Here is a 27,852-nt window from a genome sequence, read left to right on the forward strand (position 1 = left end):
GTCTACACACACCTCTGACAACACAGCAGTGACGACGAAGCAGCAGATGTGGACGAGGACCTCCTGGAGCTGCAGGATTTCCGCTTCCAGGCTCTTTAGCTTCTTCTCGTTCTCCTTGGACTGAGTGAAGATTTCGTCTCTGGACGCTCTGGCCTCCTCCAGCTCCCTCTGATAGTCCTTCATCTGAGCCTGCAGCAGAAACAAAGCATCCACCAAGTTAAAAACTTCCTTTCTCGATTCTCTTTTAAGCTGAGAAGTGTGAGGACTCGGCTCGGACCTGGATCTTCCTCAGCTGCTTGATGGCTTCGTCCCTTCCTTTGTTGGCGGCTTCGATCTGACCCTCCACCTCGTTCAGGTCCATCTCCAGCTTCTTCTTGGCGGCGACAGCCACGCTCCTCTGCTTCCTCTCGTCCTCCAGCTCAGCCTCCATCTCACGCGCCTGCAGGAGGAGAACGGCGTGAATGAAGACACGGTGCTGAAATGAGCGCGGCACACACGGAGGAACGTTAGCAGTCAGAAAGACCGTTCCTGGTCAGTTCACCTGTTTGACCAGCGCCCTCTTCTTCTCCTCTCCCTGCTCGTCCCGGGCCTGCAGGTCTCGGTCAAACTGGGCCTTCATGGCCTGCATGTTGACCTCCAGGCGGAGTTTGGCGTCTTCTGTGGCCTGCAGCTCGTCCTCCAGCTCCTCCAGCTGGGTTCTCATCTCCTCCACCTGCTGCTCCAGCGTCCGCTTGGATTTCTCCAGCTCGTGGACCTGCAGCGAGAGACGGTGGAGCAGAAACAAAAACACGGCGTCAAACGCCAGACAGACTAGGCGCTGGATTCTCCATCATCCGCTCCGAGAGGGTGGAGCTGACTCACATTCTTCCCCACGTCGTCCTTGGAGCTCATCAGGTCCTCCATCTCGGCGCGGAGCTGCTTGTTGAACCTCTCCAGCTCCTCTTTGGCCTCCAGTGCCTCCTCCAGCTCCCTGGCCATGGACAGAGCCTTGGTCTCCTTCTCTCTGGCTTCGGCCTCGGCGCGATCGCGCTCCTCGGCGTAGCGAGCGGAGATGGTCTTCTCCTCGGCCAGCATCTACAGCGACGGAAAGGCCTTTAGCACCCTTTAACACGCCTTTAAATCCGGCGTTTCCTCCCTGCTGCGGCTGACGGACTCATACCTGGTCAAACTTCTTCTGCTTCTTCTCCAGGTTGGAGACGATCTGCCTCTGGTGGTCCAGGTCCACCGTCTGGTCGTCCAGCTCCTGCTGCAGTCGGTTCTTGGTCTTCTCCATCTTGTCCATGGCCATCGTCTTCTCCTCCAGCCGCTGGCCGGCGAGCTCCACGTCCTTCTGGAGCTTCCTCTTGGCCTCCTCCAGGCTCTCCATCGATCCAACGTCGTCCTCCAGCTTTTTCTTTGCCTCAAACAGCTGCAGGTCGAAAATGTACACTTAATGAAAACATTAACGCTCAACACGCAAACGTGTGTGTGTGTGTGTGTGTGTGTGTGTGTGTGTGTGTGTGTGTGTGTGTGTGTGTGTGTGTGTGTGTGTGTGTGTGTGTTCTTGTATTTCTATCCTTGTTGGGGCCAAATGTCCCCACAAGGATAGCAAAACGTGGAACGACGTGCCTTGTGGGGACCTTTTTCCGGTCCTAAGTAGGAGAAACAGTGTTTTCTTGACCATGTTGTTGTTACTGAAAAAAGTAAAAGTGCAAAAACATTTCTTTAGGGTTAGGCTTTATTGTGGTGTGGGTTAGGGTTAGGGTAAGAGTCAGGGTTAGGGGCTAGACATGAATGGGAGTCAATGGACGGTCCCCACAAGGATAGAAATACGAGACTGTGCGTGTGTGTGTGTGTGTGTGTGTGTGTGTGTGTGTGTGTGTGTGTGTGTACCTGAGCCTGCACCATCTGCAGCTGCTTCTCCAGGCTGCGCCGGGCCTCCTCGTCTTCCTCCTGCTGCTCCAGCAGAGTGTTCTTCTCCACCTCCAGCTGGCGGATCTGGCCGCTCAGGTTGAGCTTCTGACGGGTCTCCTCCTGCCGGAGCTCCTGAACCGGGAGAGAGCAGCAGGCAGCCATGTTCGATTCTGTTACCTCATCAACATCAGGTTTTCATGAAGTAGGATTTTCTGAACAGCTAATCGAGAAACTGACAGATGGTCAAAACTGACCATTTAAATTGATAAATAAAACATGTAACAATTTCTTTTCTTCACCTCTGAGTCCTGCAGTTTGCCGTTCAGGTTGTCCACCTCTTTGGCCAGTTTGACGCTCTTCTTCTCGGCCTCTTCCAACAGCGCCGACACGTTGTCCAGTTCAGACTAACCAAAGAGAAGTTAGGATTCATTTTTAAAAAATAAAACAAGCGTGTGTGTGAATGTGTGTGTGTTTGTGTGTGTGTGTGTGTACCTGCAGCTTGTGTGAGCGCTCCGCCAGCTCTCCTTTGACCCGCTCCACCTCGGTGGCTCTGGCCATGAACTCCTGCAGCTGGGAGTCCAGCTTCTTCCTCTTGTACTCGGACTCGGTCTTGGCCTGCTGCAGGCTCTTCACCTCGCCGGCCAGCTCCTTGTTGTCACCCTCCAGACACTGCTTGCTCTTTTCCAGGTTGGCCTTCAACTGCGCAGAGAGATAAAGCACCGCACTGTGTTAATCTAGTTACCTGTGGGCGTGTTTACATGCACGCTAGATGATTTGGAGTTGTTAACAGTATGTTTGTGATATTGTCCGATACAGGATCGTCCGGTGTGAGTCAGTCACCCTCTTGGCCTGCTCCAGCTGCTCGGACAGCTCCTCCAGGGCCGTGGCGTGTCTCTGTCTCATATCCTGGACCTGCGCCTCGTGGTTTTTGGTCTCCTCGTCGATGGCCTTCTTCAGCTCGGCCACCTCTTGTTCCCGTTTGGTCCTGGAGCGAAGACAGAAGGGGAGGAGTGAGCCGGAGGAGAACAGCTGACTGAAAGGCCCTCGTCCTGAGCTTGACAGCAGCAGACATGTTGGATCGAAGCAGCAGCTGGCACCTGAGCTCGTGCTGGGCGGCGGTGGTGTCCAGCGTGTCCTCCAGCTCCGTCTTCAGAGCTTCCAGCTCCTCGCTCAGGTCCCGCTTCAGCTTTTCCGCCTTGCTGCGACACATTTTCTCAGACTCCAGGTCCTCCTGAAGCTCGGCCAGCTGCGCCTGCAGCTCCCGGACCTGCTTCAAGGCGTTGTTCTTCTGGAGCGTCTCCTCGTCGCTCCTGGAGGAAAAAACCACAACGTCGGACTGGAACTACTTCATCTTCACCTGTACGTTTTATTTTTGTTTTTGTTTTTTAACTCATTGTGAGATTATTGAAAAAGTTTTGACTCATAGGCTGACATTCAACGCTCACATTTTAAATCATCTAGCAGCAGATTTAAACTAATCTTTTAGTTATACGGCAAGTTTAGTCTTCTTTTAGCAGCTAAATAAAATGTTTCTCATGTTCTTCATGAAATTACTGCTCAAACGCAACAAATGCATTTATACTGCTTTTCTTTGTTGTGCACACAGGGGGGCAGTGTGGCAAACTGAAACCACTGAAAGGATGTCACAGTGTGTGTGTGTGTGTGCCTCCTGCAGTCCTGAAACGTTCCTCACTTATGTGGAGGTCTCTGCTGATTGAACACGGCGAATGTCACAATGATTCACTCACATAATTAACGCAACGCCGCCGCTCTGATTAAAGCCACTAATGACTCTCATAAAATGTAACAAGCCGCTTTACAAAGACCGTAGGATCGTTTTCCGAAGCGCCGTTGAATTCAAAACGAGCCGCATCACCTTTTTGATGGGACGCCTAATAATCCGCCGCTGTGACTAAAAACCGATGATTTCTGAGCGTGAAATCTATCAGGCGGACGTTTGACATCAGAACGACACATCTGGCTCGACGGTGAAACCACTGAGAGTCGTGTTCAGATAATCTGCGCTGACCTTCAGAGGAACGACCAGCAGCTGTTTATCTCTCACATGCAGGCCGTTTGTTGAAGGGTGACTGGCGAAAAACAGATTACCCGTAGCACGTCACTGTGTGTGTGTGTGTGTGTGGAATAAATGGACGTTCTCAAAAACCAGGACAAAAAAGGTAAATAAAAACGGGTATGCAAAATTTCTTCTCAGATGTTAGATACTGTTTTATTCCAGCTCTTGATTATCTCAAGGAAGGAAAAAAACTGCCGCGCCCAGCAGTGAGAGCGTCACTCGATGTCAATTTGCCTGAAATCCGACGCGGCCGGCTCCAGGATGAAAGCCTCCAGCGTCGTGGAGGCAAAATGGAGCTGAGGAGGACGCGCCGGTTCAGAGTTGTGGGTGAGTGTGGTCTTTGTTTTGATGTCTATTTCAGGTATCGACTGCTCTGTAGCACGGTGAAGGCCTGTTGTCATGGAGATGGGACGGACCGCTCTACAGGGGATGTGTGAAGCTGGAAATCTCCTCAAATGAGCAACGATAACAATAAAAACACGCAGGTCGGCCTGAGACCCAAGGAAATCTCACATTAACTGGCTGTAAAATATATTTAAAAACACGTTTCTCTTCAGTTAGAGGCCTTTTAATTAATGCCTGTGCTGGGAAACAATTAGTTTTATATTAAAAACCTGCTGAGCTCAAATGAAGATAGAAGCTGCTTTTTTTGTGCTTTATTACTGGAAATGTTAAAAAGAACTAAAGAAGATTGGGAAAAAACATGACTTTTGTAAATAAACGCGCTTATACTGATTCTTTTAATCAATGAACATCAGGTGTGTCAAACATATGGTCTGTGGACCAGTTGAGCTGGAGTTGTCCTTTTAAGTTAGAAATTTAAGAACATTATTCCACCCAGGCCTGTTTCATTTTGTGCAGATTAAAGAATTGGCATTTTGTTCCACTTGATTTAATCCGATCTGGAGAAAATTGATGTTTTAAGGTGTTGCTGCCAGAGCCGACTCTAAAGTCCATTTATTTTATTCCTAATTTTACCGACAGCAGAAGCTGTTCGTTGACTTCAGCGTCAGAGCCCGACCTGGCCAGAGCAGCCTGCAGCTCCTCTTCCTTCTTGGCCAGCTGGACCTTCAGCTCCTCCACCTGAGCCTGGAGCTCCGCGATCTGGTCCTGCAGGTCGGTGTTCTCGGCATCCAGCTTACGCTTCGTCTTTTCCAACTCCTGCCGCGTTTTCTCCTCCTTCTTCAGACGCTCTGAGGAGCCACAGACACAACGCTTTAAACACACAAACAGCGAGCGTACAGACAATGTGATTACACGGGCTTCTGGCTGCGGTTCGTTCTAAGTGGTAAATGGACGAGTCACAAGTTACAGGAGGTCACAGCCTGACACAACGACCAGTAATCACATTAGCCGGTGTCTAGCTAGTTAACTCACTGTGCGGCTGGAAACACTGTTTAGATCGTCATGTCTGGTTAATGTTTGTACTGGATGTCCTTCAACTGACCTTTGTTACACCGAAACACAAAAAAAACCCCTTTATTCTCCTGTTCTCCACTTGACCCCGTCGACTTGACATCCCGTTCCGTCCGCCACAGTGAATGTTTCTATTCTTAGACGCCAAATGAAGGCCGCAGCAGCAGCCTGCTGGGAGCCACTCACCCTCCAGGTCGACCATGACCATCTCCTGCTTGTTCTTGACCTTGCTGAGATTCTTCGCTTTCTCCTCCTCTTCTGTCAGCTGGGAGGTCATTTCAGCGATTCTGTCCTCCAGCAGCTTCTTCTCCTGTTTGATGAAGAAACCCCAAAGGTGTGAGAAGCACTCCAGAAGACTCCAGCTTGACGGCAAGAAGGTGTGAATCCTCCGTCTCACCTTGAGAAACTTGGAGTTTTGGTCTTCCAGCAGCAGGATGTCTTCCTCCATCTTCTTGATCTTTGCTTCAGCCGTCACTTTGTCCAGCTGAAGCTTCTGCCTCGCTGCTTCCTCCTCGTCCAGCTGCTCCTCCAGGTCCTGGTGGGAGGAAAGACCGGGGAAGGTTTCAATTTGCAAACAGGTTCCAGGCTTTATCAGATTTTGTCTGCAGCATAAAGTGCATTTTAATGTGAATTAAGCACAGAAAGATAAAACGCTGAAATGGAGACTGACCTGGATGTGAGACTGCATCTTCTTCTTCTCATTCTGCAGGCTCTGGTTCCTCTCTTCCTCCTCCTCCACCCGGGACTCCAGGTCGTGGAGGATCTCTTCCAGTTCCTGCTTCCTGGAGAGCAGACGAACCCTCATCTCTTCAGCTTCTGCAAACAGCTCCGTCTCGGCGTGGAGCTGCTCCGCCAGGATATTCTTCTCTTCTATCAGCTGGACGGGGGAGGAAAAACACGTCAAAGACTGCACAAACGTATCCAAGCAGAGCGAAAGGGTCATTTCCTCGTTGATGTGAGGTAAAGATGCGTGACTTCACCTGCTGGTGTTTCCTCTCCATCTCCACGAGCTCGTTCTCCACTTTGAGCTGCCGCTCCTTCACCTTCACCAGCTCTTCGTCTTTGGCTTGCAGCTCTTCCTCCTGTCTGGTGACCTGCAGCAGCGGCTTCACCTGCAAGAGACGACAACTTCAACCAGCTGTCTGCAGAACTAACAAAAATCATTTTCTTCTACATTACAAATCTGAGTTTAACTTTTTTTATTGTTTTGGTGAAAGAAATGAAGGGAATATGTACTTAAATTCATCTTAATGTCAACACTTCCTATTAGTAACACTGATGTTCTACTGTCAGTGTTGCACATATGAACTAATTGGTTCGACTTCGTGGAGGAGGTAGCTGTTGGAGCTCTCACCTTGGTGAAGAGCCTCCACCACTGCCAGTGTCGCAGCTTCAAATACGCAGCGCAGTTCCTCTGTAAAACCTTCAGGGCACTCAGCTGCTGCTGCTTCTTCGCAAAGGCTCTGACGTAGGGAAAAACAATGAGCCATCTGCAGCTCGGTCACAAATGATGAGACAATATTCTGGGGGTCTCGCTCACTTCCGCGCCAAGTATCCACGACACACGGACTGGAAGTAGACGATGATGTCCGTTATCTTCAGGTCTCTCTCCTCCTCCAGATGAGCCAGAACGCCCGTCCTGAAGAAGATCTTACTCTGACCGATTCGGAACAGGTTGGGATCGAGCTCCAGAGCGTGAATCTATGGAGGAAGACCATAGTTGTTAATAAATCACACACCGCATGTGGTGAATTTTACCATTAAACACGGCAAATATTAATTCATTTAATAAACCTTACACTGGCTTGCAGAAACTGACAACTTAACATTACTTTTCCATGACTCTGGAACATGCCGAGTGTTGAAGGTCATTTGTTTGTACAACTAACCAAAACTCCACAAATCTACAGAGGGGAAGTGAAGGCGGCCGTACCATTCTCTCACAGGCCTGTTTTCCATCCATGAATCCTTTGGGGATGGCGTTGGGCGTCAGGATCTCATATCTGTATGAACGCAACAGGAATGTCAACGTAAATGACACTGAAAGAAGTGAAAACGAGCTGAAAAGCTTCTTTAACGTCCGTTACCTCTGTCTGAACTCCTGGAAGACGATTCGGTTGGGGAAGCCCTGTCTGCAGATACGAATCCCCTCCAGGACGCCGTTACACCGCAGCTGGTCCAGGACCAGGTGAGGCTCCAGTTTACCAGCCTGAGAAACAAAAACCAACACACCTCGACTTCACTCTTCGACAAGTCCTTCTCTCTCCGCTGTTGAAAGAAAAAAGCGCGTATTTTACTCGTTTCTCATGGTTGGGGATGATGCAGCGGACGAAGTTGGGGTTGGTGTTCCTCAGCGTGGCCATGAGTTTGGTGAGCGACTCTTTGTAGAGCTGCCCCACGGTGCGGAACATCCCCTTCTTCGTTTTGTAGGTGGCGCCGAACGCCGTCTCGTTCATTCCCGCCACCTGGTCCAGGCCCACGATGCGGTCGACTGGAGAGAGGAGAGGTTAGGACGAGAGGGAGAAACCATCAGAGGCAGGGAATGGCTGCAGGAAGAGGAAACAACACGGTGGCAGAATGTAGCTACACGGCCACGTGCAGATGGATGAGGACATAAAGACACCCAGTTCAAACAATGGCTGTCGTATTTACACTCTATAACTAACATCTGCAAGGGGGGAGACGGACTGCACAGTCTTTTCACATTTATCCACGAGCTTTCATGGAGGATAACGCATTTTAGAATGTGTATTTAAAACAAAGTGCTTCTCTATGTGGAAGCCTTCCAGTGTCGCATCGCCAGGAAAATATTTCTTCCAACGCGTCGACCCAGGAGCTGTTCACGCCACATAAACGCTTTCTGACTTCTATTGGAAGAGGCAGTCTGACGATTGTACACATAAAGATCATTTTACGAGTCGGGATGCGTCCAGCTCGGAAAGCTCTGGAAGCGGCTGTCAGGGGGAAACGTCTCAGTCGACAAAACTGCAAATGCTGGGGAATTTAAACAAATAGGAGCAAGCTGTGCGGGACCGCAGTACTTTCTGCAGATTTGCTACTGAGGCGATTATTTACGACGGTGCCTACAAGGCTAAACATGAACACGTGTGTTGGTGTATGTACGGCGGAACATCACCAAGACTGATCTGAGCTCCGATTATAGTCAAACATCTAGATCCACTACCTGCTCTGTGACTGCATTTCACTTTTCATTCTCTCTATCCATTTCCAGAACAAACCAAGACCTACATTTTCTGGAGGTGCAGCAGTGAGATATAACAGCTCCTCAAGTTTAACTGACAGCTGCGAGTGAAGGGTCGAAGCAGGTAGACTGAGCAGTTATGGGGACAGAGAGAAAGTCATAAAACTACGATAAAGCACTCAAAAAGACCCCAGCTTTTTATTCCAACTCACCAGCTGACAAAGTTTTTGATATCTAACAAATCGTCACTTTTAGTACTCCAAAAATGATTAGTGTCTGAAATGCTAAGCTGCTGGGAGTCTGGACCATCCACAATCAGTCCTGAGATCAGAGCCAGAGAAAAACACAGAGTCACATCTGGTTCCAATGCTCAGACACTCTGATCCCTCAAAATCAGATGAAAGACGGGAGGTTGACGGTTTTTAATATTTTCATTCAGACTTCAAATCCCTAAATTTGCTGGTTGATGTTTCACATCTCAAAGCAGGAAAAAAAAAATCGGAATAACACAAACAGCTGCATTAGAATGCAAATATTTGTCACACATCACAGGATCAACTTCAGCACACAAAAGTACTGAAACGAATTAAAGCACAGTGTCTGGACTAGAGGAGGAGACTCACTAGACGCTACTGGATCATATTCAGGAAGTGGGCGCTACTGCTTTTGGCTGAGACAACAGAGCCATGCAGCCTGGAAGCAAATGGGAGGGACTGTAGCTATGACGGACACAATGCTGGCTGAAGCATGACACACAGCCAGATCTGGGCGAAAATATACCAACAGACAATCTTTCAAGAAACTGATGTTCATCCCCCACCATGAGCAGCGAGAGTTCACCGCCTAACGCTGGTCATTATTTTGGCCCAGGTCTGCTACAAAACGACCCAGTCATTCACCTGCCGGCTCATCCAGACTAGTGACATTGTCATAGAATGAGGCCCTTTGAATGGTCTGAATCTCTACAACACAGAGAGAGAGACAGGGAGGGGAGGGCGGTGGTGGGTTAGTTCTTAGAAAACACGTCGGCCCCGGTCAACAAAAGGCACACACAGCTGTGGTTAGTTTGCTCGAGTGACACATGTTGATGCACTCATTGAACTGAAAGAAATCCAAACGCAAACGGTCTGTAACATCAGTGATCTGGAGTCTTGAACAGGTTTCGGTGTTCGGAGGCAGTAGTGAAGCAGCAGGTTACCGTCTTTCCACAGCTCGGCCACAAATTTGTCGGTGGACTGGTGCAGGAGAGTGGCCACGTTGTCGTTCAGGGGATCCATGTTCTTCATCAGCCACTCGTCTGCCTTGTAGTCGACCTGGAACAATAGAGGTTCAACTCTGAAACACAAAACTTTACAGCAACACAGTCCTTTATTTGTTTGCTTTATGTACTTGGTAGATTTTTGAAGATCTTTTGGAAAGATTGCAGCTTTTGGCCAGCAAGAATTTTCCCTGCATCAGATGTTTGCAAAGCTACAAGCTCACTGGTAACTCTTTTCACATAATCTAAACTACAGCGACAGATGTGTCAAATCAAGCTGCAGGATTTTCAGCAGAGTAACAGAAGCAAACGCACCCTGCCAGCGTAGTGGATGATGCAGAAGTCGGCCTTGTCTTTGAGTTGGCGCGGCTTCTGAAACTTGGTGTGTGTGCCCTGCTCCTGGATGAGCTTGTCCACGAACGTCTTGTCCGTGGCCTTGGGGAACCAGCACTCCTCATCCAGCAGGGCTAACACTCCTGGAGGGTTCGCCTGAAGGGGAAAACAAGACAGGACAGAATTTAAGAGTCCGGAGAGATGAGACGGCCGTGTGGCCAAAGCTACACCTGCAAAACAACTTCCCAATTGGAAGTGGTTGTCTTTTTCGAAAAAGGGGAAATACTGACAGGCCTCTCGATGAGGTCGATGCAGGGCTGCAGGTCGAGGCCGAAGTCGATGAAGCTCCACTCGATGCCCTCCCTCTGGTACTCCTCCTGCTCCAGGATGAACATGGTGTGGTTGAAGAGCTGCTGCAGCTTCTCGTTGGTGTAGTTGATGCACAGCTGCTCGAAGGAGTTCAGCTGCAGGAGGTGACCAGAAATACAGCACCAGTTACTGGAAATCCCCACAAATATCAAATGAAAATGCGATACGGACCACCGAAAATTAGACCGTCTTTTAAAATTAAGGATTATTTCTGACAAGGCTGGAAAGGCAAACCTGGAAAATCTCAAAACCAGCGATATCCAGGATGCCAATGAAGGAAGCACCCTGCCGTTTGGTTCTGTCCAGAGCTCTGTTAATGCGGTGAACCAGCCAGCGAAACAGACGCTCGTATGTTGCTTTAGCCAGGGCCTCAACAGCAAAGTCAGCCTGGAGCGAAGGAAAAAAAAAGAGATAAAGAAATAAAATAAAACATGACAAGAGATTAAAACATAAAAGACCTGATCAGAGGATGAAATGTAAAAGAAAAATATGAGTGTGCTTTGCTTCACAGATGAGGTTTCAGATATAGCACAGTAATTCAGACCAGCTGCCTGATCGTCACATGAAGTTCTACTCTGCCAGTAGAACTTTTGGCACTACTGGTAGTAAGAATGACAGACAGGAGTGACAGAGTACACATGTTGGGTTACTGAATTAGAGATCGACCTGCTCTTTAGTCTGCGCTTTCTGCACGTAGTCTCGTCCCACTTTGATCCTCGGTGAGAGGATGGCTCTGGTGAACTCCATCACGTTCATTCCCAGCAGATGACACAGCTTCTGAGCAGCTGGGAGCAAAGTTTGGGAAAAGCAGACGAAAAAACAAGCTGCAGTGAAATAAGGATCAATGTGAGACACTTGAGCTCAGTTTAAACTGCATGCAAGACAAATTGTTCTCTCACTTGACGAAAAAGCCAAACAGACGGTGGAAATGTGTGTGTGTGTGCGTGTGTGTAGTGTTTCAATGTCGAAATCTTAAATTTGTTTTGACTTAGTGAATGGATGGAAAGAAAAATAAAACTTCTCAAAGAAAGTAAGGGATCTCTACCATTTGCATTTTATAAATGAATATTAAAATATACTCCAGCCTTAATATGACGATGTCATATTTTACATGGCACAAGCTTGTGGAAATGTAGAAGAAACAGGATCCAGTTTAGCTTGGCCAAGTCTCACTGCTAACATCTGCTCCAGGCCGCATTCTGTTGAATTTGGGAATATCTGGCTGAGCTGCATTATTGGCATCGAACTCAACGCCCTCCCCAAATCCCTCGATTTGAGATGTGCAGTGCCACATGTGAAGGAACTCTGAGGACGTGCCCCATTTCCTTCAGGAGTAAATCCCCTGAATGATGTGGCTTAATGGCACGACGATAAGGCTCAGAGCGAGGAGAGATATAAATCACGGGGCCCTCCGCTCTGCGGACAAGGTGCAGCGTGTGAGGGAGGCGGACAGAGGAAGGAGAAGAGCTGAAGTATATATGGGAAGAGGAAAAGGAGGAGGAGAGGGCACTGACCTGTAAGCTCCTACTTAGAAGGTCATAAAGCAGATATGAGAGGACTGCTGCTGTAAGACTTTTGCTTCATTTCTGAAGAGCTTACCAGTGTTGTCTGGCATGGAGGCTTGGTCAGAGTTCCTCTCCTTTTTGAAGACGATGTTCCCAAACTGAAGCACCGAGGAAACCACCTTCAACATGGCTGCAAACATCAAAAGTCCAGATTAAACAAAGTCAGTCAAAAAAAAAAAAACCTTTCATGGTCACACTGACGTCGAGACAATGATGTGTCATTTTGTCAATCTGGAGACACAACGTGGAATTCATCTAAAATATTATGGCATGTAATGACGGTTTAATTAAAATATATATAAAACAAGAACACACACACACACACACAGAAAGGCAACCACACACACCAACACTCACACTTTCAGGCACTTCAGATCTAAAAAAAATAACCTCACACTCATATTTTTAGACTGCAGCAGGAAATCAGAGTGAAACTAGCCATGTATAAGAAGAACATGCAAACTCCACACAGCAAAATATACTTGAATAAAAGATATCCTTCACTGTGCAGCACACAAAAACACATTTTCTGGAATATCTTTGTTGAAAAAGATCAAATTCAGGCATTTATCCACAAGATTTCCCTCCTTTATAGTTTGACACAGCATCTGCAGATGACCTTTTTTTTCTTAATATTTGATTATATTTCTCTGTCAAAAAAATGTTATAACACAGACATGAATAATATAAGTACTTCAATGAGCTAGGTTCTGAAAGTCATAAAATTTGAGCAGCTTCAGTAAAAAATAATCCATAAAACAGACCTTGACCTTAAAAGGAGCATAAAAAGGGAATGAGATTTACTCAGATGAAACGCAGACTTACCCAGAATTTCCTCATGGCCAAAGCTCATGATGTGCATGGCCTCCATGGTCTCTTGGAAGTTGTCTTTGTCCTGCTGGCCCGGGATCGGGATGTTTCCGTTGGACAGGAAGCGGTAGTTATTGAAACCTTCCAACAGCAGGTCCGCTGCAGACAGAAAAGTAGAAAAGCATTCAAAATCACTTTTCACACGGAATCTTTCGTCCAAGAATGTGACAATTTACAAAATATTACGTGACAAAAAATGAGCTGATTGAAATCCCTCATGTAATTTTTACTGTTAATAAATTAGTTTTTTCTCGCACAAATTCATGCTGCCACACTGTTCAGATGGTGTCAACATCAGTCAAACTCAGTCTACTCACATTTGAGATGTTCTCCAGCTCCGGCCAGCAGCTGGTAGAAAATGTGGAAGGTGCGCTCATCTTTGGCTTGACGAATAGCTCTGGATTTCTCCAGCAGGTCTGACACAGAGCGGTCAAGAAAAACAAGCGCTCGGTGCTCAAGAGATCATCCTATTTTTCTCGCCTTGAGAGCCTGAAATGTTCATTCTTATCAATGAGGATACAGGTCTCAATATTGGCCCCGACGATGTACCCGGTGACGTCAAAGTTGATCCGGATGAATTTCCCCTGCAGAGATCAATACATAACACAAGAAAGGTAACGGTCAGCAATCACAGCTCTGCTGTAAGATCAGCAGAAGCATCATGACCACAAGGCATCTGCTCAGTGAGATAAGTGACAGATCAGTGTACTGAAAGTCAAAATGACTCTTCAATATATTTACATTTACTTCTGAACAGGTGTAAATTGATGGCAGAGGACCAGAACCGGGACTAAACTCCTTCTGCCACATATCACTGATAAGCAGAGTGGCTCCTGTCTGAGGAAATCCGAGTCTGGCTTTATGGCGTGTCTAAGCACCGACAGTGAGAGCAGAATGATTGAATTACTTTGAAGATACAAAGACATGTGACTTTAATCTCATTCAGGTGCCAGATTAGGATCACTGGAGGTTTTTGCTGTGACAAAGATAGCTGTCGGAATGCTGGAGTGGGTTTGACGAGCGGCTCATTACAAATAATTGCTCATACTTACAAAACGTGACGAGTTGTCATTTTTCACAGTCTTCGCGTTCCCAAAAGATTCCAGAATCGGATTGGCTTGCAGGAGCTGACGTTCCAACTCGCCCTAAAAGCAGAGGCGCATTTTAGAAGGTTTTCACCACCTGATAGCAAGTAAGAGGAAGTAAGGTGTTTCACTGATAGCTGGAAAAAACAAAACGTGAACATGCAGACAAAGACAGCAGACGCTGTGGTGTTGTTTATAGAGGAAGACTTTAAATGTATCAAGCCCAGAAAGAGAAAGTCAACAGAGCTAGAGAGAAGAAACAATAAGTGTGAAGAGTGCCACGGTCATATGGGTTTAAAAATGATGCTCTTAAAAAAAAAAAAAAAAAAAAAAAAAAAAAAAAGTGAAGTTTTCATTGTGGGGTTGATCTATAGTTGAACCAGACAAACTGTTCTGAAGTTTCTATGAAGAAAATTGGGGCAACCAATATCACAGACAGGCTTCACATTATTCAGTCTGACGTAAAGTGACCACGACACCTGAGAACCAGGATACAGTCCAGATGTTCGTAGTGACTGGAAGTTTAGAGTTTAGACCATTATGTAACTTGTAAAATGAGCTCAATCGATGCCAACGAATCCACCTGAATATATGTGAAGTTATGGTGCTGTTGCATGTTTTCATGTTCCATGTTTTCAATGAACACTGATTTTAATTTCTCGTGGTCCTTGTCTGCACATAACAGCCATGCTTGTTTTTCCACAAGACTTTGAAAATATCTGCAGATGTCTTGTGGAGCAAGAATCAAATACAACCACCTACAAATCACCTCAGCAGGGGGTCTCAAGACTAATTATTGATTTACTTCGGGAATTTGACAAGGAAAAAGCAACTGGTGCTGCATGTCGAGAAGCAAATTTCCAAAGCTCACAGCGGAGACAGCTCGGCTTCTCTTTGGTGAGGCTGAACACTTTAAAAAGCTGAATCGATAAATAAAGGACTTATGCAGATGTTTGGACAGGTGTTTCCACTGCAGTTCCATCGAAACCACACTGTGGTCACAACCGGAGAGTCGAACAACAGTGAGGAAAACAGTTTCTGCTGCAGCGCTGCGGTTGAGTGGAATATTCTCCCGACTGGAATAGTTCAACGCTCCGTTTCCCACCGAAAGGAACGGAGGAATCAGCTCAGGACGCGAGACCTGTAATGTGATCTTTGGCCAGAGAGCATGATGGGCTGCTTTTAATTGAGTTTTGGAGCGACTGGAATAAAGCGGCGCTGGAGTGGATAAACCAGGCCCTTGTCTGCCGGGGCGGCGGTGCGGCCCACAGAGGGCAGAGGTTTCAAACCAAAAGCCTTTGTTTCTGTATAAACACAGGCTCGCTGTGCAGCGGGCTCGTCGGTCGCCTTCACTCATCGGTGTGGTTGGCTGTGCGCGCAAACAAAGAGCCGATTACAAACACCAGTGGGGGTCCAATGGCAGCTTTAGGACTTGACCCACATTCCTGCTGCAGGGTGAGCATGTCAGACGTCTGACAGGAGCGGCTCCTCCACTTGAGACGGCCAATTGACCGGACAAACTGTGAAACTACAGAACCTGCATTGTAATCCCGTGCAGCTAAACACATCCAATCTTTCTTTAGATTACAAGAGATTCTTTATCATCAACTTTCGTACCATTTATTTTTAACTTTTATACTAAACAATTACAAGTTTCTCCAGGCCGTTTGGCAAACTCTGAAATAGAACTTCAGGGCAGATTTCATGGAGTCAGAAGGGATCATACACAAATGTCCCACTAAATCTTCTGAGACTGAGGCCAGTTGAGGTTGTGGATTCACTGCCCAACATCTGCTGGGAGGTCACATGGCTAGATTACACATATTAGAGTGTCTCTTTTCAAAAGAAAGAAAAATGGAATACTGGAAAGAAATTAGCTCATGTGGAGAACTCATTTGGCTCCGATTCACAGCTTGAGAAAATGTCAAAAAAAAAAAAAAAAAAAAAAAAATGTTTCAAATGAGCCTCAATGTGAAGACATCACCAATCACTGAGCGTTATGTGATGTACTGTTACTTGCTGCACCTTTAAGAGGTGCACAGCTTCTTACATGCTTATGGTAGAACGCATGAAATGTATCTCTTTGGAATACTGACCGGTAAAAAGAAGCACTTGAAAAATAGTATTTTAGAGTTGTTGTTTTTTTTCAGATCATGCAAGTCCAACCCAAATAACATTAGCAGGCAGGAATAAGTAAAAATAATCAGCTGCTGTTGAATTTTGAGAAAGATAAATGATGAGTTGCGTCTGAGCCATGACTCCTTTTCTCCAAAACGATTTGTACGATTAGTTAATCGTACAAATCTAGAGGTCATCTTCATATTCAAAGCCCATCTTACAGGTTAAATAAAACAGATGTCAGTGCAGATCATGCAATGCAGATGTTAAAGCACACTACAGCAGGTGTTGATGGTGGATGGAAAGCAACTACTGCCCATCTTCAGGGAAAATTAAAGAGCTGAAAGCCTCTTATATTTTCTGAAAGGTGGAAACAGAGTGGGTAAAGCACCCCCTAGGAACAAGTGAGGTGAGAGGTGAGAAACTACATACTACTCACATAAAACAGGGGTCCACTCTGTAGGATACGGGGAGATTCAGTTGTTAAATAATTACCAACAAATGATATATTGCATTTATGTAATGGATACAAGTCAACCAGCTGGTAAAATGGAACATTTTATGCCGTATTATTTACATCTGCTCCACAGCGGTCTATGAATGCAACAAGCAGCAGGTCTAATTATAGTACTTGAGTGCTCTGTTATCCCGGCCCTCAAGACCCAGAACATTGCTAACAGGAAGTTAATGGTTCCCTATGTTTCAGGTGCACTGTAATTCAGTTGCTCTACTTATCTACAGGGGCAGCCTGCATGGCTCTGGGTCCTGATGGCCAGGAAAGAGATTCACTTAACTACTCCAGATAAAACTGTCCAAACAAAAAACTCTTCACTGTGACATTCTAAGCTTTTTAAATCAGGAAAAGCATGGTCAGCAGATCTATCTCAACAGCACAAATCTATATTTTAGACTACAGCATTAATTGCTGTCGGTGTCGTAATCTTTTTTTTGGCAGCAGTAGAAGAATACAAGCAGCACAAAATGACAGCAAAGACTTTACATGTGGCTACAATAACAGATAAACATTGCATGCATGACATCATGGTTCAGTGTTTAACAATAACGGCAAGCATATTCACAGTACGACACATCAGAACAGACACTAGAGAAAGTCAGTCGTGCCACTTTACAACTTTACTTACAACTGCGTTTTGTGCCTAACAGAGAAAAACAAAGCGGATGCTAAATAGGCTGTATTCACATTAAACAATAACTGTCCAAGTGACATGACCACAGTAACTCACTCCCGAGTGTGAAAAGGTAAAGCAAAGATCATTTCATTTAGAAAAAAAAAATTAAGTGTCGCATGCATATGAACACAGTGTGTAAGAAAGTGTAGGAACTTGCCTGTAGTTTCACTGGTTTAGGTGATTCTGGCTGTTTGTCACAGATAAACAAATATAGATTGTTAGATTGTGTGCACACACATTTGCTGCACAAAGCTTCTCATCTTACTGCAGGATCGAGAAAAACTGTAGCAAAATGATGGGACCAACAACGCCACTTTGACAAAACTACTCAGCATTTAACTCTATTCTAAACATGCAGCATTTATCGCAGTATTAATTCCAGTTCAGTAATCAGGCTGTGCTTTTTGTATACATTTTAAATCAACAACTAAGATTTAAGGCATCAAACTCACTAAATTCATTCTGGAAGAAGGTGCTGCTAAGCCAAATGAGAGTAATGAGAAGGATTACATCTGACAGAGTACTCACAGGAATGTTGTGATCTTTTCTTCCTTTGTGGGAGGAGGCAACATGTGCCAGGTACTGAATGACCTTTTTTGTGTTTTCCGTCTTGCCGGCTCCCGACTCGCCTCTGAAAAGCACACAAGGACAATGCACGCAGACAAAAACACACACAAAAAGAAACATCCTCATATAATTTCACTTTTTAAATCTTAGTCAACATTTCATATCAGTCAGACTTGGAAATAATACCAACAAGTTAATGGAACTTACATGACATCTGAACAATTTTAATTTCGGCAATAAAGCATATTTCAGATCCTAATCTGGCTCATATATTATCACACGTATGTTTCACTTCGTTCTGTCAGTCTGGTGTTGGCAGATGTGGCTGCTGGCACGCAGCACACTGAACACGGCACAGAAAAGCAGAGGAGACGATGTTCTGAGACCTCCAAGCCCTGCAGTGACTTTAGCAAAGCGGGTTTGGATTTAGAGCATACCTGAGGTTTTACAGTAAGTGCAAATCTGCACACACCAAGTATGCACAAAATAGTATTTTGATTTGAGACTGAGCGAGCGTGACGTGGCTGTGCGTCAGGAGCGGGGGAGCAGCGAGGAAGTGCTGTCAGTCTCGTTCGCTCCTGTGAGCAGAGGGGTAATCATGCAGACTGCGTCAATGTGTCGGTTGTTGGCCTTGGCCTGCTGCGTCTAACATTCCTCAGCTCCCCCATCCCAGAATTGCTGACATAATCCTAAACTGTGAAGCTTCTATTTCTTTTTTTTTGGTTAGTGTCTATCAGAAGTTTAGCCTTCAATGATGTGAACATTTCACAACACTGTGAGGATAAATAACTGTAACAAAGTTTATACAGTTACACCATGTTCAATCTCTTTTTGAGATCAAGTTTATGTTCAAAGTTAAATGTGAAATAATGATGAAGCTAACTGGAGTATGGCTAACGAATAAGTTTGAATTTTTCTACTTCAGAAAACAGTAGTATTCAGCTAAAAGGTTTCCAAGACACTTTATCTTGACTCCTGTATGTGCTATTTTGGCTAATCTAAATACAAACAGCCTGTTGTTGTAGCTGCATGACTTCTGTCTTGATATTCTTCTTGGCCTTTTCTTTGGCTACATATCTGTCCTCCGTAGACTGTTGACACTGAAACGAAGCCAGAGGGCCTTGAAGCAGTAATGTCAGGCATTTGTGAGACCTACTTTTGCCCCTTTTCTCTTAAGTAGGAGCAGTCTGGTCAGCGTCAAGACGACACTCGCTGTGAAATAACTCAAGACCTCAGGCAGCTATCTTGGTTTAGAAGCCCTTAGAAACACCTGCAATCACCAGTAAACACGTCACTGGAATTTTGATTCAAACTGAATCAAACGTGGCTGGGAGAAATACAGTGAACTATCTGAGATTAATTTCAATGAATGGAGTGCAAAGCAGTTATTTATTTCAGTCAACATGTTTAATCAGACAAAAAGAATGCAAGTGCTTTTTCAATAAACTTTGTTAAAAGTAAAGTAATTCAGTTAATTTACTCACGTGCAAAGAATGGATTGGTCCTCTCGATCTGTGGGACGCAAGAACATAAGAAAAAAAGACATGATCATAAGAAAAATGTTCATTTAAAATGTAGATTCATTACAGGATGGTTTCAATGTTACTATTGCTACATAATTTTAACCAACAAAGACTGATTATTTACTTCTTTTTTTTTTTAAATATTGTGGACATGATAACCAGCAATAACACTGAAAAAAAAAAAAAAAAAAAATGCAGCTTGGACATTACAGATGAAACAGATGCAACAGCAGAACAATATCTGTCCATGAATTTCAACTTTGATTCTTGAGGCTAATATTTTAATGCAAAAAGCTATATCGACAAACAATAATTTAATTTCCAATGTTGCATTTTAGGAAAATGCTGATATACCGTAAATTTCTAAATATCGTCAAGCCCTATATAAAATATCCTAAACTACTGGAGGTACTCGGCTGCAGCAGTATAAATATTAGCGCATGTTATTTCATGATGTATCCTTTTAATTGCCCAGCCCTAGCACACAAAATAAGATTTAGGTTGATTATTTTTGATTGTTTTAGTAGAATAACAGCTAGAGGTAGCTTTCATTTGCAATGTTTGAACAAACACAATATATATGATATAATTAAAAGCTAATTAATGCTGTCTGCAAGTGTTAATGTCGAGTGTGCTGAAGTCATGCTCTCATGAGTCACTGAATACGAGAACCGATGCGACTCCATAAACCTGCAGGGTGTGCCAGTGCGGAGTGTCTTGTGAGTTCGACAAGACACAGATTCAGTCATCTCAAGGCTTTATGGAGGGGAATTAATGGCGGTGATGTCATGGGAAACCAGGACTTTGTCTTCCCATCAATGCCCCCGTGGGGAGGGGGGCCCCCTGTCCAGTCACATGGTTGGCTGAGCAGCCAGAAGTCAGACGATTAGATAGAAGTCACCAGACTTCTCACTCTGCACTCCACTAACTTGTAGTTGCAGTTTATTCACAACTTAACACTGTGGCCCTGTCGTCTCTGGTGCAGAGGATTATAAACAGAGACCACATTATCCTTAAATTAATATTTAATCACATCCTTTTCACTTTCATTTTATGTTAAGAATTTATTACTATATTATTTTAAACTGACTGCCTATGATTAAAATTGAGTCAAATAAAAGAAGAGTCACCTTGAAAATAGTCTGAATAATATTGTCTTGAATTAAACTGGTGCTAAATAGCAGCTACAGGATACGTCTATAAAATATTCTATTTACTGACAAGTGGAAAACACATGCACAAATGTGAACTACAAAATTGACAATTCTGACTTCTTGCGAACAAGTTTAACAGTTTAAAATCGATGCTCTACTTTCCCCATTTGACTCCAGCTAAAGCAATTCAGAGCATCTCCATGTTCATTAAGTTTGTTAATCTCAGAGGTCATTAATATCTCAGCTGGAGTACAAAGTCTGCACGTTTTCTACTAAGGGAGTTAGTAGAGTCACTGACTGGTGACTGGAAAGCGTTCGTAGACTGGCTTTCAAACCACGAGACATTAAACGTTTAAGAAACGATGCTTCTTTGGCCCTTTTCTCTCAAAAGGCTAATTCTGGATTTACCGCTGACATTCACTAAAAGACAGGCTTGAGCTCTACTTGATTCTGTGCTGCAGTTTACAGAAGAGAGCAGGCGATTATTTTACTTAATATGTTTTGGTAAAACACAAAGATGAAGGCGCACAGAGGGAGTCACGCAGAGACTAATGGGCTCATTTGTGATAGCCTTATTGAATTCAGCATGGTTATCTGACGCACTCAGATTGGCTCATACGGGAAGGACACTCAGCTTTTCTTCTGACTTACGAGATCCTACATCTGTACAAAATGACAATGCTCTCAACAGATATTAAAAAAAGTTTTAGGTGTTTCCTATACTTGGCATTTATTGTACTGTGTGGTTTTTATTTTATTGTTCTATTTCATTTACTGTTACTACCAAGATGCATGGCAAGATTTTTGTTTGTTGTATATCATTTATAATATTTTTCCAAGAATTTGCCTGTGTAACGGACTGCTCAAGTATTAACAGCTATGCCAACAATAGTGTGTGAAAGTCACAATGAAACATAGCACAAAAGTGTCTGACCCTTTTTTCACGACAGTCCTTTCACCCCTTCTTTTGTCAACATTCCACTTTATCCACACAAAGAAAGTTTTATAATCAAGTGCAAGTAAGAAATCTTGAAATCAAATGTCATACAATTACATCTCTCTCTCACATAAAACACAAATTTATAGCACCTGACTAAATGACAGACCCGCAGGCTAAGAATTTAGGATTCTCAAGTTGTACTCCGTCTTCGTCCTTATTGGGCTGAGATCAGCTCCAGGGCCCCTGAACAGGATGCATCTCTGCAGAAGACCGTCTTTATTTTGACTCGTGCACAGTAAAGACAACTTACTAATGTGAAAAAAAGACCCTGCTGAAATGTTCTCATTCATGACCAGATGCCAAGCCTGCGGTCTTCTGAGTCATGCTGTGAAATGCATTGAGTCATTCGGGTCCAAGTCGTGTCCAGGTGGGACTGTTCTGCCAGGAAAGGTTTCCTGCAGTGCTGACAACAACCCTTTGGGGTGGAATGACGGAAGATTATCTGACTGAGGATACAGCTGGACGGCTCATCAGGACAACCCGGGTTGTCTGGCTTTGGCCAGAATCTTCCTGCCTTAGCGTACAGTAACTGGTTCCATCATCCTTACACACCTACGCTTAAACCTGAGCATCTCTTATGCAGTGACAACTACTGCACTCTGCATGTGAACACCTTAATAAAAAGCTTTGTCACGTCTCTTCCTACATTCACACTCGCCTATCTAAATTAGTGTTCAACAAAGCACCCATCTGAAAGCCAATGTTCCCTTTATCAGAGCGCCTGCAGACAGGGGAGAGATATGATCCGGTCATTGTTAAACCGTTGGTGTCCATTCGTCCACTGAGCTGCTGTCCTGTGACCTTAACAGCCTCTCCACACTGTAAAGCGGAGATTACTGGCAGACACTGTGTCTGTGCAGAACTACCCAGAGAGCAGCTGCTCTTTCCATGAAATTGCTTAATGATCATAAGAGCTGTTTTGTGGCTTTCGCATGATTGCCAGGGCTGTTGCCAGCTTCACATGACTCCATTATGATGTAGGGCAACTGAGATTCCCCCAGGATACATAAAGCAATATTAGCTTCGGCTGACCTGAGAAAACTATTTGAAATAATGAATTTAGATCTTTCAAAGGCAAAAATACAACGGGAACATAAAAAGTACAGAATCATATTAAAGTAACTGCACACTATAATCAACAAAAAGACTGCATGGCTAATGTAGATATCATGCCAATCAGATTAACTCAGTTCAACAACAATGTCATATTTAGGACACTCACACCTCTACCCTTAAAAATAGCAATCTGAATTGCTGAAGCTTCATTTCATTAAAGTAGAGAACTTTCAGCATAGATACCAGAGCTACTGCATATTTTCCTACTTGAAATTAAATTATATCAGCACAGCCACTGCGATCTTTGCAGAAATGTCCAATGTGATTGGGGAAAAAAACCCAACATTATAGGACATTGCAATCAGGAGAAAAACACTCCCATCTATTTTATCTTTGTAGTCCAACCTTTCTGACTGTGCATTCTAATTAAAAGTTAGGTTGATATCAACTATTTTACAAAAGCTTTCAGTAAATTTAGGTTGAATCTGATTTTAAGTCAGAAGTATTTCATTTGCTTGAAAGCAACAGCTGTCCAGACACTACGGAAAGTCAGTCTTTTTCATTTTCAAATTCATGTATTTAAAAATGAATCCTGAAAACATAAAAGTTAAAAGTGTGGTAACAAAAGGAACAGAAAATAATTGAAATACTTGGATTTTGTAGCAGGCCCTAGAAATGCTCATATAACCAGCCTTCATTTAGAAATGTTGCTCGACACCAAATCTGATGACTGGAGATCCACTAAAAAGCACTAGATTGTTGTATTTATGCCCAAAATATTTTCCCAAGGGAGCAGGGACTTTCCTGGTGAAGTACAGTCCACATACTTCTCAGTGCGCTGAGGGAAATGCATTGCAGTAATGCAACAAGCATAAAGGTTGATTCAATTAGACTTGGAAGAGCAGAGGTCTGCATCGATGCTCTTACAAAGTGGCGACAGTGAAAAATTGGAGGATGTTCAGCAGCTTTCACATTAGCACAGTGGCTCTGCGTGTGGTGTTCCTGTAACGCAATGGTGAGAGCTGGTTCATCTTAAGTAACGACAGCAACCTCACCGTGACGCTGCAGCATGCCGGGCCTGGGCCAGTGGCGGCCATTGACGGCTAATAACTGTATTTAGGAGCAGCAATGAAGTGCAAACAATCACCTCAAAGGGCATTGTATTTTTTTAGTGATGGGATGCAATATATAAATTTAAGAAAAAAAAAAAAAAAAAAGCCTGCTGCGGTTCTTATCTGCATCCCATATGAGCGTTTTGTTGTCACAAACATAAATAAGTCGACATAGATATGTGAGAGAAGACGCCTCATTAACTGCTGCTGCCAACTGGAGCATGTGCTTCGCTGAGGAAATCCACTCCCAAAAATCATAAGTCCATGAATCGCATCTGTTTTTCGGGATTTTCACCACCACAGCCTCGTGCATGTTCTCACCAAACCATGCCAAAATGGTTTGAAAATTGAAATGGCAGACAAATAGTCATGAACCAAGATGCATTTACATTTAGAATGAGGATTCACACACTGAAATACACTATGAAGGTATTAACAGTACTGGATAAGTTAGCTCTAGAGATCAAAATACAGCTCTTTGAGCAACATTTCTCCAGCTCAACCACTGACTACCGCTGCCCTTTCTAACTGAAGTGCTTAGAAATCCATTGAAATTTCAAGTTCAAGTGTTGGAGCCAAGCGTTGGCATGAAACTTTAGCTTCGCAACAACAGAATAGAATCTAGAATAGACTATCTATAGTGTGTCCCTTATGAAAGGCAGCCAAGGGAACTTGAAAACAAACTAAAAGAACCAAACCTTGTCAAAACTGCCATTAGACCTTCTGAATAAAATAAAAAACCATAGAAATTCCCCTCAGGAACGCCATAAAAAAAATCAAAGCAGTCAGTTGAAAAATGCCAAAGGTGCTGCCAAGGACAGATGGAAACCAATACAGATTCAAGTGTTTGGCTTTCCTCATGCAGCACTTCTGAGAAGAGTCTGTTGATCTGTAATCAAATCTGATCGGAAGATTAACTGTATTTGGGAAAGGCTGACAAGATTTAGAGTCTTTTTTCTCCCCCCATCCAAGGTTTTCATGCAAACTGATGGAAACTGTTTTAGCGGTCTGATGTAAGAAACCACACCAGGTGCAAAATAATCAGTTCAGATTACTGCGGCAGCCAAAAAGAGGCGAGAGAAAACCATTAAGGAGAGCAGTAACTATGAAAGGTGAAGAGTTTGGATTCTGTTCGTTTTAACCGACAGCAGCTTTAATTTTAATGTCAAAAATGTTGTCAAACAGAAATCACACATTAAAAAATACAATCCGATTACTGCAGGTTATAGTTGTCATTTTACAAGTATGGCTCAGCTCAGATCACTTAAACTATGGTTTACAGAAACAATATTTCTTTTCATAAGTCTTATTTGCGCAAATACAGACACTTCGCAAATAAAGATTATTATTCCAAGCTGCTTTTTTTCCTGTTTCAAACAAGCTGAATCATGATCCATCTCATAACTACTGATTATGATTTAACCAAACTGAAAAACATAATGTTAAATCATGTGAGTTTGTGTGTTAATTCCATCAATGGATAATGTGCTGACAGGATATATGATATAATCTGACTACACTCAAACGCAGTAATCCTCAACAAACCACATATTTAATGTGTACAACTACATTAATGCCAGATCAATATGATGGTATTCTGAACAGCGGTTGATTTACCACTAATTGTTAAGAGCTTCTGCTGGTGTAATCATTTTTACTTAAGCAGTTTCTTTACTTCAGATCAAAGAGTGATGCTTGTTATGCTCTTGACTGAGAATTCTACTGTCTAAAAAAAGGATTAGCAACGTCTTCTGTGTTTACAGACTGATCAATCAAAAAAAAAAACAGGTCTGAGCTCAGGAGCCTGGCATCACGCTGCGGTTCAATAGGCCATCAAAGCTATAACAACTGAAACCTGATTATTGCCATGTGGGCTAATGTTTACCGAGAGAGAGAGCACACTACTCCAACGTAAACTTCACTCAGCTTGTTTTAGCTCACATTTTCAAAAGCAGAGTGGGTCACACTGATATGTTTCAGGAATTAACTTTGCATTCTTAAAATTCATCTAATATTTTCAATAATATCAGAGATTTGGCTGATATGTCACATGACGTCTACTTTGTTTTTTCCACCACAGATGGATAAATAGACGAGAAATCAAAGAGTTATTTGGAGAAAACCTCAATAAATCAAGATGAATGTAGCTGAATGTGACTTACATCTGTTATTAAACACCATCTCCACTGAACAAAGACGGCCTGTTTCATACCTCCACTTGGGATGCTCGCAGTGCTGTTGATGCCTATCCACTAAAACCTGAGTTGCTGACTTGACCATTTCTTGAATGTCTGCATTCATGAAAAAAAAAACAAGGACCAGCATTCCCCTACAACACATTTCCATGTACAATAAAATCAGCCCCTTTACAGGGCATTGAGGGCAAGCAATTATGTAAAGTATCTGAGGCTCTAATCAATGACAGATGTGCGGCCGGGTCTAGAGGACGGTCTCCACACCCCATCTTTGTTAGGCAACACTTCATTTAACCTCCCATCTCAGCAGTGACTGGTTTCACAGCAATGTTGCAGTAATTAACAGATCCCTGCAAGGTTTATACACCCTTCAGTCAGAAATACGACTCTGCAATCTGCTCTGCTCCAGAGGTCATAATTTAGAGCCAAGAAGATATTAATCACCTCAAATGTTATTTCTTGTGAAGATGGTAACTGAGCTGAGCATGAAGTGTGAAAGGTCCAGCATTCATCACAGAGGTAGTAGAGGTGTGGGCTGAATGATGCGATAGCCGGCGATCAGTCAGACTTTGCCTGGCTGGCTGAACTGGAGCAACGGCAAACTATTTTTATCCAGCAGTTTCATAATTTATGACTGACTCACTGTCAAATGACATCACTGTATTGAAGGTGCAAGACTGCTTTAAGAGTTTGACATCAAAAAGATAAATGAGTCCTAAGACAGCTTTCTGTTTTGTATGATTCCCTGAAAAGATTTTTTTTCCATCAAGCGCAATTGATCACTTCACCTGAACACCGTCCGAAAAGAAAAAAAAAACAGATTTCCAACCTTTGGAACCTCAGGAACACAGGAGGAGACTAAAGACATCTGCCAGTGTTTAGCTTTCCGATGACTTTACTGCCAGTTTGGAGGAAAGAGAGAAAAAAAAAAACTACCAATGCTAATCTATACAGCTGGATATTCTCTCACATATTAACCAGGTTGCTGAAATGCTCAGGGCCACAGCTGAGCAGCAGCTGGCCCTCCACTAATCTCCAACCTACAAACCTCCTTTTCAACCACAACTCTCTTAATTCTGATATGGCCACAAATGGGGTTGGAGCAGCTTTTAAAATTACAGGTCACGGCTGTGTGCTTAGGCACGTACATTAAACCCGGGCAGCGCTTTGAAATGCTCGAGGGCAGAGGTCACCGTTTCACCCAAGCCGAAGAAATAACCCAAGAAAAATCTGTTGAAATCAAAGCTCTGCTAATTGACCATCTCACGGCCCTGCCCCCCACGCACGGCCATCCATGTGGAAACAGTTTGCAGAGAGGAGAGGGTGTCAAGAAAAGGAATGGTTGCAAAAAAAGGAGAAACTTGCCAGAATGAATGGCAGGCTAGCAGAGCTGCAGAGCTGCAGACCAGCGAAGCCGAGGTTCTAGAGATACACCATTTAGTTTATGCAGCATCAAATAAGATAGCATATCACAAAGCTGACACTATTAATTCCCAAAGGAAGCTTAGAAAAATACAGCCGAGCTGAGTGCAAACAATTCAGGAGAATTCATTAATCACATCAGCAAACTTATGCTCCAACGTATTAGCTAGTGAGATAAAAGGTTCCATTAAGCTTCTTATTGATGTTTTAAAAACTTCCTTCTGGGAAACCAATATGGAGAGAGCGAAGCCTGAGCGGACTGACGGAACTGTCCAGTTTGTCACCACCCCCACTGGTCAGCCCAAGCAGTCACACAAAGGATCTATTGTTGGGCACAATGGGGTCACCCTCACTGTTCTCGCTGGTCTGATCCTAGTCAGTCACTGCTCGTAGAGTCTGGAAGCTCGCCAACTGAGAAGCAAGGATCTTCGAAGACATTGCTCAGTC

The 27,852-nt window shown here is 44.0% G+C and overlaps 1 protein-coding gene across 8 annotated transcripts in view; it reads right to left on the bottom strand.

Annotated features, from left to right (window-relative positions):
* myh10 (myosin, heavy chain 10, non-muscle) overlaps nucleotides 1-27,852 on the bottom strand; it is a 41,240-nt gene that overhangs the window by 1,724 nt on the left and 11,664 nt on the right. The window contains exons 4-39 of one of the 8 annotated variants that reach the window (XM_030094621.1): nucleotides 19,428-19,455; nucleotides 17,905-18,007; nucleotides 17,534-17,563; nucleotides 17,329-17,343; nucleotides 16,626-16,643; nucleotides 14,036-14,128; nucleotides 13,504-13,567; nucleotides 13,301-13,399; nucleotides 12,939-13,082; nucleotides 12,148-12,243; nucleotides 11,215-11,333; nucleotides 10,783-10,935; nucleotides 10,470-10,643; nucleotides 10,162-10,335; nucleotides 9,787-9,901; nucleotides 9,488-9,550; nucleotides 7,684-7,877; nucleotides 7,474-7,595; nucleotides 7,320-7,389; nucleotides 6,927-7,087; nucleotides 6,741-6,849; nucleotides 6,367-6,498; nucleotides 6,057-6,263; nucleotides 5,784-5,921; nucleotides 5,573-5,696; nucleotides 4,992-5,163; nucleotides 2,991-3,203; nucleotides 2,734-2,878; nucleotides 2,386-2,592; nucleotides 2,193-2,297; nucleotides 1,873-2,025; nucleotides 1,160-1,408; nucleotides 862-1,074; nucleotides 542-754; nucleotides 278-439; nucleotides 61-189 (exon numbers count right to left, since the gene is read on the bottom strand). In XM_030094621.1, the coding sequence (XP_029950481.1) occupies nucleotides 61-189; nucleotides 278-439; nucleotides 542-754; nucleotides 862-1,074; nucleotides 1,160-1,408; nucleotides 1,873-2,025; nucleotides 2,193-2,297; nucleotides 2,386-2,592; nucleotides 2,734-2,878; nucleotides 2,991-3,203; nucleotides 4,992-5,163; nucleotides 5,573-5,696; nucleotides 5,784-5,921; nucleotides 6,057-6,263; nucleotides 6,367-6,498; nucleotides 6,741-6,849; nucleotides 6,927-7,087; nucleotides 7,320-7,389; nucleotides 7,474-7,595; nucleotides 7,684-7,877; nucleotides 9,488-9,550; nucleotides 9,787-9,901; nucleotides 10,162-10,335; nucleotides 10,470-10,643; nucleotides 10,783-10,935; nucleotides 11,215-11,333; nucleotides 12,148-12,243; nucleotides 12,939-13,082; nucleotides 13,301-13,399; nucleotides 13,504-13,567; nucleotides 14,036-14,128; nucleotides 16,626-16,643; nucleotides 17,329-17,343; nucleotides 17,534-17,563; nucleotides 17,905-18,007; nucleotides 19,428-19,455 (4,706 nt within the window). The remainder of the gene's footprint in view (nucleotides 1-60; nucleotides 190-277; nucleotides 440-541; nucleotides 755-861; nucleotides 1,075-1,159; nucleotides 1,409-1,872; nucleotides 2,026-2,192; nucleotides 2,298-2,385; nucleotides 2,593-2,733; nucleotides 2,879-2,990; nucleotides 3,204-4,991; nucleotides 5,164-5,572; nucleotides 5,697-5,783; nucleotides 5,922-6,056; nucleotides 6,264-6,366; nucleotides 6,499-6,740; nucleotides 6,850-6,926; nucleotides 7,088-7,319; nucleotides 7,390-7,473; nucleotides 7,596-7,683; nucleotides 7,878-9,487; nucleotides 9,551-9,786; nucleotides 9,902-10,161; nucleotides 10,336-10,469; nucleotides 10,644-10,782; nucleotides 10,936-11,214; nucleotides 11,334-12,147; nucleotides 12,244-12,938; nucleotides 13,083-13,300; nucleotides 13,400-13,503; nucleotides 13,568-14,035; nucleotides 14,129-16,625; nucleotides 16,644-17,328; nucleotides 17,344-17,533; nucleotides 17,564-17,904; nucleotides 18,008-19,427; nucleotides 19,456-27,852) is intronic. The other 7 variants (XM_030094622.1, XM_030094624.1, XM_030094623.1 and 4 more) reach the window with 7 other exon arrangements.

The sequence above is a fragment of the Salarias fasciatus genome, chromosome 6 (genome assembly GCF_902148845.1).
Source record: "Salarias fasciatus chromosome 6, fSalaFa1.1, whole genome shotgun sequence".
NCBI classification, from domain to species: domain Eukaryota; kingdom Metazoa; phylum Chordata; class Actinopteri; order Blenniiformes; family Blenniidae; genus Salarias; species Salarias fasciatus.